The sequence below is a fragment of the Saccopteryx leptura genome, chromosome 3 (genome assembly GCF_036850995.1).
Source record: "Saccopteryx leptura isolate mSacLep1 chromosome 3, mSacLep1_pri_phased_curated, whole genome shotgun sequence".
Lineage (NCBI taxonomy): Eukaryota > Metazoa > Chordata > Mammalia > Chiroptera > Emballonuridae > Saccopteryx > Saccopteryx leptura.
The window spans coordinates 21,205,882-21,218,349 of record NC_089505.1 but is presented as its reverse complement, the minus strand read 5'-3'; the positions used below and the strand labels follow the sequence as shown (position 1 = coordinate 21,218,349).

At 40.4% G+C, this 12,468-nt stretch overlaps 1 protein-coding gene across 4 annotated transcripts in view; it reads left to right on the top strand.

The window, feature by feature from the left end:
• Window positions 1-12,468, top strand: part of UTRN (utrophin) — a 515,659-nt gene that overhangs the window by 131,463 nt on the left and 371,728 nt on the right. For all 4 annotated transcript variants that reach the window (XM_066373070.1, XM_066373071.1, XM_066373068.1 and 1 more), the window contains 8 exons: window positions 98-301; window positions 1,172-1,353; window positions 2,075-2,225; window positions 3,382-3,501; window positions 5,589-5,690; window positions 9,454-9,561; window positions 10,110-10,289; window positions 11,421-11,590. In XM_066373070.1, the coding sequence (XP_066229167.1) occupies window positions 98-301; window positions 1,172-1,353; window positions 2,075-2,225; window positions 3,382-3,501; window positions 5,589-5,690; window positions 9,454-9,561; window positions 10,110-10,289; window positions 11,421-11,590 (1,217 nt within the window). The remainder of the gene's footprint in view (window positions 1-97; window positions 302-1,171; window positions 1,354-2,074; window positions 2,226-3,381; window positions 3,502-5,588; window positions 5,691-9,453; window positions 9,562-10,109; window positions 10,290-11,420; window positions 11,591-12,468) is intronic.

The following is a 12,468-nucleotide window of genomic DNA, read 5'->3' as shown; positions in this document are numbered from 1 at the left end:
GAGTCCGTCCCTGAGGGTTGTCCGCACAGCATGTCCCTGTCGAACACCTTCTGGTCTTCACGATGCTTGTGGGTTTTCTCTTGGTTTGTTTTTCTAGAGCTCAGCGTCGGAGGAGGGGCACGGGAGTCCCCGGGCTGAGACCCCCAGCACTGTCACCGAGGTCGACATGGATCTGGACGGCTATCAGACAGCCCTGGAGGACGTGCTGACGTGGCTGCTGTCCGCTGAGGACACGTTCCAGGAGCAGGATGACATCTCTGATGATGTGGAAGAAGTCAAAGACCAGTTTGCCACCCACGAAGTAAATAATCTGTGCTGATGAGTGGGATCTATCTGCCCGGTGCTTGTGCTGTATTGGGGGCTTTCTCCTGAGATGTAGGTTTACTGAGTTCCACCCCCTGGAAAGGTCCTGGCATGTTTCCGGACTTGTGATAGTTAAATCGGGCTTGGTTATGAAGTTGGTGTGGGTGGGTGTTGAACTGTGTATTGGAATTAGATTTCGGATTTTAATCTTATTGTAACTTGTATATTCTGTGGAGCCACTGACAAAAATCAATGCATAGTACTGCTAGTTTCTGAAGTGTATTGTTACAGTTAAAACACAAAATGGCTAATCAATACACTGAGTCTGAAGATTTGAAATGTGCCCCAGGAAGTGATGGCTTTAATTTATTGTACGATTAAGCAAATGTCCTATCCGGTGTTTGTGTATGATTCTATATAATGAAAATTTCCTACTATTTCGAGGGTATATTATATTGCACTGCACTGACTTGATTATATGGAGATTTCTTTTTGATTAAGTAGTTGCTTTCTTTCTGTGCCAGTATGCTAATTGACTTGCCTGATAATAGAAATGGTTATATTCTTTAAGTAGTTCCTCTTGGGTGAGCGGGGTGTCTTATTGATTATAGTTTCTCATAATTCCATGTTCACGATCTGTCAGCATCATAAGCAGCACTGACTTAAAAATAGTTGCTCTGATCAGATGTAATAGTGTTCTCTCTGATCTAATCCCCTCTTTACTCAGACCAGCTGCTGCCCTCCTGTATTCAAAGTCTACTTTATTTACACTCTCCATGGCTACCTCTTTCTGCTAACAGTTTGTTTGTTTATTTGTTGATTTATTTGCGGCGAGAAGCTCACAAATCGTAACGCTATGCCTTTCCAGGCTTTCATGATGGAGCTGACCGCCCACCAGAGCAGTGTGGGGAGCGTCCTGCAGGCGGGGAACCAGCTGATAACACAAGGAACTCTGTCCGACGAGGAGGAGTTTGAAATTCAGGAACAAATGACCCTGCTGAATGCCAGATGGGAGGCACTTAGGGTAGAGAGTATGGACAGACAGTCCCGGTGAGCAGAAGCCAAGAAACTTAACACTTTCTTCCAGAAGTGTATTGTCCGCTTTAGCTCGGGTGAAAGTCTGTCCGTCTGTCGTGAAAGAATGATAATTACCGAACTTGCCTTGTCAAATTTGACTTGGGTGTTTGTTTGTTTTTGTAATGTTGCTGGAGTTTTGTATGATCTTTGTTTCTCCTTTGATGTGTCAACCAAATTAAAAGGTAAAACTTGGAGTATAGAAATTAGGAAGAAGGAAAAGACAGTTCATATTTCAGTTACTGATTTGCTGTATTAAAACTGGCTAACTATTAAAACAACAAGAAGACAAGATTATGTAGTATTTATCTACAATTTGGTTTTGTAACTTTTTTTTTAAAGCAGTTTTCCCTCGCTGTGGTTCGTTTTATTTCCTGCCTTGTATATTCAGGAGCAAACCGCATTCCATTGCAATTTCCACCTATTTAATACCCAGGAATTCCTGATTGAAGAAACAATGAATCTGATACGAGTGGTGGGCCCTGCTATTTCTATTCTTTGACTACATTTGAAAGACTCCACTTAGGAAGAACGTGAAAGTGTTTTTTGCTTGTTTCTGTATTTAAAGGCTAAATGCTACTTTAAATAGTCAGACAGGAATGCATTTCCTTGCCCCCTTCCTTTGCTGCCCGGAGTGTGTACTTGCCTTTGCACAGGGGAGAGCGAGGGGGAATAATACTGTGCCCTCCCTGGACAGGCTACACGATGTGCTGATGGAGTTGCAGAAGCAGCAGCTGCAGCAGCTCTCTGCCTGGTTAACACTCACGGAGGAACGCATTCAGAAGATGGAAACTTGCCCCCTGGACGATGACTTAGAATCCCTCCAAAAGCTGCTGGAAGATCACAAAGTAAACCTGTCTCATATTTCTTTTATACCTTATCCAAGATAAAAAAGCAGCACTCTAAGCATTCTCGGGGGCTTCTATCATTAGTGCAGAAGTGGGACACTTTTCAGTGTCCTGTTATTCAGTAGCTTAGGGGTGGAGTTCATGGGGATGTGACCTTTCTGGGACCAATGCACACTTATGGGTATGTCTAGTTTTCTTAGGAAAGCACATAGCTTTCATACGATTCTCAAGAACCGTTGTGGATCTGCAGGTGGTTAAGAACTCTAGTGTGTGGGCATCAATGCCATGTGTGGGCAAAGATGCAACCCCTCAGCGTTGTCTGTATCCAATCCTTTAAGGAAAACCATTGCTTCTTCTGTGATCTAGGAACGTATCAGGGACGAGGTGAAGAATCAAAATTTCGTGGACAATTTACTTTGGTCACAAATTCAGGAGGCAACTTTTTATAGTCCAGGAAAGGTAGATTCAAACAGCTCTGCAAGCTGTTTGAATAATCTGATTTTTCAATGAAATATCTAGATAACTGATAAATAAAGCTTAGGGGTACTTTAAATACATCTCAAGAGGCATAGACAGCACTATTGGTAGTGTTTAAATAAATTGCCTCTGTATGTCAGTCTTAGTACCTGCCATCCTCCTCCTGTGGAAAAGGTGAGAACAGAAGTCACCTATGTATCCTTAATTGCTTTCCTGAGTAGCTAATTAGAATAGCTTCCGGCGATCAAATAGTATCTGCTTAATCTCTCACTTGATACTATACTCACTAGAGAAAATGATCTTTGTAGAGTTAAATGCAGGAGTTTATTTATTTATTTATTTGTTTACCAGTTCTACGTTTTTATCTTGATTCCTAGGGTAGACATTGAACTTATTTTTGCTACACTATTTTTTCTTTTTTGCCAGAACTTGGAATAAAAGTAATGACATTGCATTTGCAATCTGTCGTGACATTGCCCCTTCAAGCTGCTTTGGTTCATAATGAAATGTGAAGGTGTATAACGGCTTGTTTCAGTAGTAGATCACTTAGGGTAATGATTGGAAATTTAAACACGATGCCTCATTAAATGTCCTTAATTACTACTGACAATCAAGTGGATTTTTAAATAGGTAAATGTGAAAAAGAAATAATGGTAGATCTTAATTTTTTTTTCTCTAGAGTTTGCAGAGGGATCTTGAGGCCGAACAGGTGAAAGTAAATTCATTAACTCACATGGTGGTGATTGTTGATGAAAACAGTGGCGAGAGCGCCACAGCTGTTCTGGAAGATCAGTTACAGGTAAGGACCTGGAAAAGAATAATCCCAAGGGACCTGTGGTGTGAGACCCGAGTACATGTTGTCCTTATTCTTGAAAACCCATCTCACTGTTTATTTGGAAGAGCCTACTTTAAGTTGTACCTCTCAGCTGGGGTTCCATCGTGTATGGGTTACAGGAGTGCCTGACATTATTCCTTTACATCAGCCCTTGGGGTGAGTGGGCGGGGCTGCGTGAGGTCCTGTCTTCCTTATGTGTGATAGTAACAAGATTGGAAAGCGCGGGAACAGCTCTCAATAAGTGATCCACAGACCTCTTGCTCAGAATCAATAGAGGAATTTGTTAAAATGTAGATTCCTGGGCTCCAAGCAGACCTGAATTCCTGGGAGTGGGCTCAGTGGATCTACAATTTAAAAAAAAATGGCCATGCAGATTATAGTTTGAGAATTTCAGCCATGTAGGATTTAATATTCTTGTTTCTTTGGTGGGTCGATCTGTGAATTTCAGCAACAGTTTTGAGAACCCTAACAAAGTGCTTCTTTTTGCAGAAAGGTAATAGTATAAAGCAGGGGTCTCAAACTCAACTCAGCATGTGGGCCGCAGAGCAAGATCACAGCCGTTCCGCGGGCCGCACTAGGTCTACAAAAGGCAACTGTTACGCAACACTTTTCTCACTGCGGTTGAAAACAAAAAAAAATCAGTACAACAAGCACAATCGTACATGCAGTTTACTCAGTGTCACAAAACGACCAGAAACTGTAGTTCGCATCACAACTGCTGTTAACTAAGCTAATATCTAGCTAGGATGCTAGAGAAATGAAAAATACAAGTAGGCCCCTAGGCTTACTTAATTTTATCCAAAATATTTTGAACTTCGTGGATTAGTCTGTGGGCTGCACAAAATTGTTCGGCGGGCCTCGAGTTTGAGACCCCTGGTATAAAGTCTTTATAAAGAGATTTATTGGAATAATAGTGGGATCATTTGCTAGGATGTTGCCAGTTTATGATTTTTGGAAACTTTCAGACTATAATTTCATCACATGAAATCCTTCTTCTTTTTTATTGTAATATAAAGTTGGCCAGTGGTTGTGAGATTTTGCTGCAGACGTACTTAGTTATTACAGTAACCTGAGAGGCAGGGATTCATGTCTAGCCTATTTCCAGTGAAGAAACTGAGATTCAGAGAGAGGTGAAGTGATAAAGCCAAACAGGGAGATTTCATGCTGAGACCTATCCTCTGGCTCTAAGTTCTCTACCCTCTGCACCATACAAAGCCTTCTCGGGGATTACATATCAACATAGGATCATATGAATTAAATAACTCTTGTTCATATGTAAGTAATGTAGAAATAAAGTTGAACATTTGTTAATCATTATTTATAAAATGGTAATAAAATATTTTGTTAGGAAAGTCATCATGAAGAATGACTTTTTTTAAAGTAATCAGTAAATAAGTAATCAAACTTATTTATTTAGTATTGTTAATACTTATAGATATTCTGTGGCTCAATTTTGTGGAATTTTCTATGGATTATGCAATGTAAACAAAAAATAAATTAGGTATGTTTTATAGAAATTCTCTCATTCAACATGGTTTTTGTGAGGGTAAAATTTTTGTCGTAGTTTTTGTGCTGCAGATGAAAATTTTCTTGGTATGTAAAAGGTGGTTAAGAAAGTATTGATGCACTGAATTTTTTAAAAAAAAGATAATTATAGCCTGAAACAAATCTGAGCACAAAGAGTGGATGCTTGCTCTGTTTTGAAGATACATGTAAAAATGTTAAATATTCAAATAAAAACCACAATGAAATGGAAAGAGCAGGAATTTGGAGTTGAAAGTTAAAGGCTAGAGTTCTGACTGTGCTACTTTTCAGCTATGTAATGTGAAATAATAAGTTACCTTCTATGGAAATTAATTTTTCTCACCTGTAAATGTATAGGATTCATCTGTGTTATTTTAAACCAACTTAAAAAAAAATATATATATATATATATATTTATAAATCGCTATTCCATAATAAAGAACAACAAATGTCAAGAATTTCTTTAAGGATCGTGATAACTACCTGTTGAGGCCCTGTTGACAGAGGACGGTTTCTTCCTGTCCTAGAAACTCGGTGAACGTTGGACCGCAGTGTGCCGATGGACGGAGGAGCGCTGGAGCAGGCTACAAGAAATCAGTCTGCTGTGGCAGGAGTTATTGGAAGAGCAGGTATGGAACGGTTGTCCGTACTGGTCAAAGTAGATGGTGAAAGGTCTCCAATTATGGCATTGGAATAAAGTCCCAATTACTTTTCTTCTAAAGGAATATTTACGAGGAATCATTTCTTATTTTATAAGTCTTATTTGAATCAATTTTACGTGAAGATTATTCATAGAGATTGTATTACATAGCTCCACTGTCACAGCAATTAGATCTCTGTTTATTATTTAGAATGCTCATGTTTAGATATGCTATTTTAAGGGTTAGTTTGACATTAAAATTTCATTGCATTTGTGTTGGGTAATGTGTTTGAGCTTAGATCAGCATGAGGAGCATGATGCTTAGCATATAGCTGGTGCTCAATAAATAATGACTAAATGAATCCACTCAATATTATGTGACCTTTAAATCACAAGAATTTTTACTGATTTTTAAACAGAATAACTACTGAAATTAACTAGAAAACATTGTATAGCAGCACCGTTGACTTAACACCTGGTTAATGGCATATTTTCCCCACTAGGATTACCATAGTAAATGAACTTTTGACACAAAGCTGCCACCTTCAGTTTTTAGTCAGCCCTTTGCCCACCTCCATCCTCCCAGAAAAGCAACAATCATAATAGAATGCATGGACGAGCCTGGAGAGTGTCATGCTGAGAGAAATAAGCCAGTCAGAGAAAGACAGATACCATCTGATCTCACTTATATGTGGAATCTAATGAATGAAATAAACCGACAAGCAAAATAGAAACAGAGGCATGGACACATGGACTAGTCTGACAGCTGTCAGAGGGGAGGGGTGAACATGGGGGACTGGGTGAAAGCAGGGGAAGGAATTGAAAACACACACACACACACACACACACACACACACACACACACACACACACACACCATGGTGACGATAGCCAGATGTGAGAGGTGGAGGTGGGCAGAGTGGGGGGGGGGGGTTAGGGACAGAAAGAGGCCTTGCTTGGGGCAGTGGGTGCACAGTGAGTGTGAAGATGATGTTTTGTTGAGTTGTACACTTGAAACCTGTATCCCAGTAAATTCAATTAAAAAAAAAAACACCCAGAATGCCAATAGGCACAACTTTTCTCTGCAAACACCAAACAGTTGTGGTTTAGAAAATGAGCGGCTATTCCATTCCCATATCTCAGTATCCAGTTTGAGTCTTTTAAATGCACTCCATTTCCATCCACAAAAAAATACTATACTCTTTTCAAGGGATACAAACAAATGTATGATGTTTTGTGGTTTACTAAATATGGTGCAGACAGAACATCTTAAAAAGTGGGTACAAAATTTGTCCAAATGCTAAATGTTAATCTCTAATCCCTACTCCCAATCATTGGTCACATTTTCCTAGTAAGAATCACATAATGGCTTGACTACATGGTGGTGCAGTGGATGAATGACAGACTGGGTTGCGGAGGACCCAGGTTTGAAACCCCGAGGTTGCTGGCTTGAGGCCAGGCTCATCTGGTTTGAGCATGAGGTCACTGGCTTGAGCATGGGATCATAGACATGACCCCATGGTTGCTGGCTTGAGTCCAAAGGTCGCTGGCTTGAGCCCAAAGTTACTGGCTTGAGCAAGGGGTCACTTGCTCTGATATAGTCCCCCGGTCAAGGCACATATGAGAAAGCAATCAACGAACGACTAAGGAGCTGCAACAAAGAATTGATGCTTCTCATCTCTCTCCCTTCCTGTCTGTCTGTCCCTACCTGTCCCTCTCTCTGGCTCTCTCTCTGTCTCTGTTCTAAAAAAAAAAGGAATCACATGATGGACCTGATTCTGAGAATTACAGTTTAATTTACAAATACTTCCATTTACCTAGATTCTTTTATTCATGCCAAAGTGTGACATAGAATAGTAAAATTTTTACTTTAATAACAACACTAGGAGACATTGACAGCCAGAGAAAACCATTGTGTCACTCTACTGCTAAGTAAAATAATTTAAAGTGTGGAAAGAATTTTAATTTGGTAAATAAAAATATTTAAAAATAGGGAGTAGCTGGTGTTTTGGCCAATAATCTGTGTTCAGGGTTTTTGTTCTTGGTTTTTGAAAGACTGAATGTATTTCATTTATTTTCTTTTCTTTTTTTTTTTTTTTTTTTAATTTTTCTGAAGCTGGAAACAGGGAGAGACAGTCAGACAGACTCCCGCATGCGCCCGACCGGGATCCACCCGGCACGCCCACCAGGGGCGACGCTCTGCCCACCAGGGGGCGATGCTCTGCCCATCCTGGGCATCGCCATGTTGCGACCAGAGCCACTCTAGCGCCTGGGGCAGAGGCCACAGAGCCATCCCCAGCGCCCGGGCCATCTTTGCTCCAATGGAGCCTTGGCTGCGGGAGGGGAAGAGAGAGACAGAGAGGGAAAGTGCGGCGGAGGGGTGGAGAAGCAAATGGGCGCTTCTCCTGTGTGCCCTGGCCGGGAATCGAACCCGGGTCCTCCGCACGCTAGGCCGACGCTCTACCGCTGAGCCAACCGGCCAGGGCTCATTTATTTTCTAACTTTTGTGTTTTGTTTAAGGATTGACATCTGCCATGAATACTTTTAAATGTATCTCTATATTTTTCTTCTTTTTTGAGAAAGACAGACGGACAGAAAGGGAGAGAGTTGAGAAGCCTCAACTCGTAGTTGTGGCACTTTACTTGTTCATTGATTGCTTTCTCATAAGTGCCTTCACCTGCTTTGCCACTGCCTGGTCAAGCTAGATGTATCTCTTTATTTTTAAGTTCTCTTCAGCCATCAAGAACTGTGAAGTTATCTATAAGGCCCCCCCTCTGCTCCCCCATCTCTAAACGGAAAGTAATCTCTTGTGTGTTGTCTGTGCTTTGAATCTTGTACCAGTTATTCCTATGCATATCTTATTAGCCTCAATACACTGAGGACAATGTCCATATTTGTATTTTATGTTCTTGATCTTCATTTTTTTTTAATGTGTGTTTGAAATATAGAGGAAGGCAATAGTTGTTAAATTCACTGATAAAAAACAATTACAGAAAGAATAAAACCAAGATCTTCCCCTTTCCCCTGCTACCCAGTGCTGTAGAAAAGCTTGGAGTTTCTGTGGTTGATACATTTGGGAAGAATTATCCCAGTGTATCCATGTTGTTTTCCACCCCTGCTTAAAGTTTATCTCTCCGCTTCTGCCTAAAAAAACATGCATTGTTGGCCAACGAAGTTTAAATATCTTTATATTGGTTTTGGACTATCTTCTGACTTCCTCCTTGAAACCAGAGTTGCTGTCAAACCTGGATCATTAGTGTGGTTTTCCTGCACGGTGCTGTGGAAAAACCATTAGTTTTGGAGCATGGGTCTTTCATCTGACTCTTCTGTGAACTTGTCCAAGGATCTTGGATGTATAACTTGGCTTCTTTGTCTTTGCTGCTTAAAATAAAGGGCTTAGACAAGACAATCTGAGATGCCTCCTACCTCCCCAGTGTTATAATGGGATTCTTTTGGAGACTTGGATAGCCTTTAATTTAGATCCACCCCCCTGCCTGAGAATGAAGTTTACTTATACATAATAAGGTGTGGGGCTATTTTCAGGCTGATCTGTTGCAAATCTGAGAAGGATAATATCTTTAACAAAGATACCTTTTCTGTGTCTTATGCTGAGTGAGGTGTTTGAAGCCCTTCCTGTCCGAGATAATGGTGAAGCCTCTAAAAACGTAAATGTTAGAGATCCGGGAACTTGATTGAACTGAATTACTCAACAATTCCCCAGATATATGTCTAACTTTTGTTATGATTTGCAGTGCTTATTGAAAGCTTGGCTAACTGAAAAAGAAGAGGCTTTAAATAAAGTCCAGACCAGCAACTTCAGAGACCAAAAGGAACTAAGTGTCAGTGTCCGACGACTGGCTGTAAGTGATGTCATTGTCAACGCCTGTCTTTTAGCCCTATGACACGCTAGGGTTTTATATCGGTGGTTAATACAACTTAGTAAGTACAGATGGAGGCACGTTACCCAATACCGGAATGCTGCTGTGGAATCATCTAGAACCAGGAGTCTTGTGTTTTAGCTTTAGTGAAGGTGCAAGGGAACGTTGTATTGTAAAATATATCATTATTTCCCCATGTATAAGATGCTCCCATGTATAAGGCACACCTTAATTTGGGGGCTCGAAATTTGAAAAAAACATGTGTTACATAAAGTTATTGAACTCAAGTTTTATTCATCATTAAACAATGAGTGCAAAGACAACAAATGCGAGAAAGTGGGAAATGCAAGTAAAAATAAACTACAGACCCTGCGTGAGACATGCCTAGTTTTTAGACTGCAAATTGATTTTCGGAAAAGGGTGCGTCTTATACTTGGGGTAAGACGGTACACGTTTACCTTTCCTGACGGGGGGACGGGAAGATTAAGTCTTATAAAAGGAAGTCATCTAACAAATATCCGAAATACTAGATTTTGAAGGAAGACATGGAAATGAAGCGCCAGGCATTGGGTCAGCTGAGTGAGATCGGCCAGGACGTGGGGCAGTTACTGGACAATCCGAAGGCAACTAAGAAGATCAACAGTGATTCCGAGCATCTGACTCAGAGGTGGGATTCTCTGGTTCAGAGACTGGAAGATTCCTCCAACCAGGTACCTTTGGCTCTGGATAGTATGTTATACCATTAAATAGAAATTAAATGTGCAGATTAATTTTGTTTTCTGAAATAAAAGAGTAGTAACTAAATTAAAAGTTTATTCCTTATACCTGATTTACTATAAAATGAAAAAACTGACACTTGGAAATCTTTAGTTTTCTAAAGTAAATTTTAATAGGTCTTAAAAAAAAACTGATTAAAATTCAGTAATTTAACCTTTGGTAACTGATAACAGACATGAATCCATGAAATGGTCTTTAAATTTATCAACTTAAAAATATTGTAGGCCCTGGCTGGTTGGATTGGTGGATAGAGCGTTGACCTGGTGTGTGGATGTCCTGGGTTCGATCCCTGGTCAGGGCACACAGGAGAAGCGACCATCTGCTTCTCTTGCCCTCCCTCTCCCCCTTTTCTCCCTCTTCCCCTCCTGCAGCCAGTGGCTCAATTGGTTCAAATGTGGCCTTAGGCGCTGAGGATAGGTCTGTTGATTTGAGCATCAGCTTCAGATGGGATTTGCTGGGTGGATCCGGGTTGGGGAGCATGCAGGAATCTGTCCTTTTATCTCCCCTCCTCTCACTTAAAAAACATGTAGTGAATTGATCAAAAATGCTTTGGTTTATACATGAATGTTCCAGCTTTATTCATAATAGACAAAAAGTGGAACAACTCAAATTTCCAGTAGATGGATGGGTAAACAAAATATGGTATATCCATACCATAGAATATTTTTTGGGTATAAAAGGAAATGAAGTATTGATACATGCTGGACATGGATGATCCTTGAAAAGATTATATAAGTAAAAGGAGCCAGAAACAAGATTGTAGGCACTGTGATTCTATCTATACGAAGTGTCCAGAATAGACAAATTCTCAGAGACAGAAAGCAGATTAGCGGTTGCCAGGAACCAAGGATTAGAAGCAAATGGGAAGGGCCTGTTAATGGGTACAGAGTTACTTTCTGAAATGACAGAATTGTCCTAGAATTGGAAAGTGGGCATGGTTGCATAACTGTGAATACACTAATGACCGTTGAATTGTACATTGTCAAAGAAAGGATTTCCTGGCATATGACTTATATCTCAATAAAGCTGTAATAAAACGTTAAAACTTGGCTGGTTTATTTCAGGTGACTCAGGCTGTGGGAAAGCTGGGGATGTCCCAGATTCCTCAGAAGGACCTTCTGGAGACTGTTCGCATAAGGGAACAAGTAACCACGAAAAGGTCTAAGCAAGAACTGCCTCCCCCTCCGCCTCCAAAGAAGAGACAGTTCCCTGTGGATGTTGAAGCTAAGAAAAAGTGAGAACAAACAGAAAAATTTTCCAAACCCCATACCGCACACATTTGGTACTTGGTACTTATTTGGGACTAATCACTAATCATATGCAAATTTAGGTATAATTATTGTTACGGAAATTTAGCTACTGAACCACTCTCTGTCCCTCAGTCTTCTGAATATTCTACTTCCCACTGGCTGAGCATCTTGTGGTCTTGGATGGTTTCATTTCTCTTGTGTCCCACCCGCACTCGCTGTCTTTTTTTCTCCCTTCCTCAGCATTTACTGTGGGAGGAGATGGTCATCCATGAGTCCTTATTTGTTCTTTTTCTCAATATCACGATTCTGACAATTTTGCTTTAGAAAGATCTCTTTAGTGCTTGTGAATCCCCTTTCTCTCCTCTCAGTTAAAAACTACTTAATTCAGGGAAGTAATCATCCTCCTTATTTCTTCATTTTTTTCAAGCCCTCGTTCTTTTTTCATGTTTTCTTTCTTCCTTTAAATCCTTTTTCTTGATTCATTAACAGATTTTTTCAATGTGTGTGTATTTGATTTGGTAGATTCATCTTTGATATAAAGTATCGTTTCATCTTATTGATTCAAAATAAACTTGGGACCTTTAGAGGAAGAATAATCATATCTGGTATATAGCTTATTATTATTTTTTTTTGACAGAGACAGAGAGAGAGTCAGAGTGAGGGACAGATAGGGACAGACAGATAGCAAGGGAGAGAGATGAAAAGCATCAATTCTTCGTTGTAGCACCTTAGTTGTTCATTGATTGCTTCCTCATATGTGTCTTGATGGGGGAGGGGGCGCTACAGCAGAGTGAGTGACCCCTTGCTCAAGCCAATGACTTTGGGCTCAAGCCAGCACATTAGTCTTCAAGCCAACAACCAT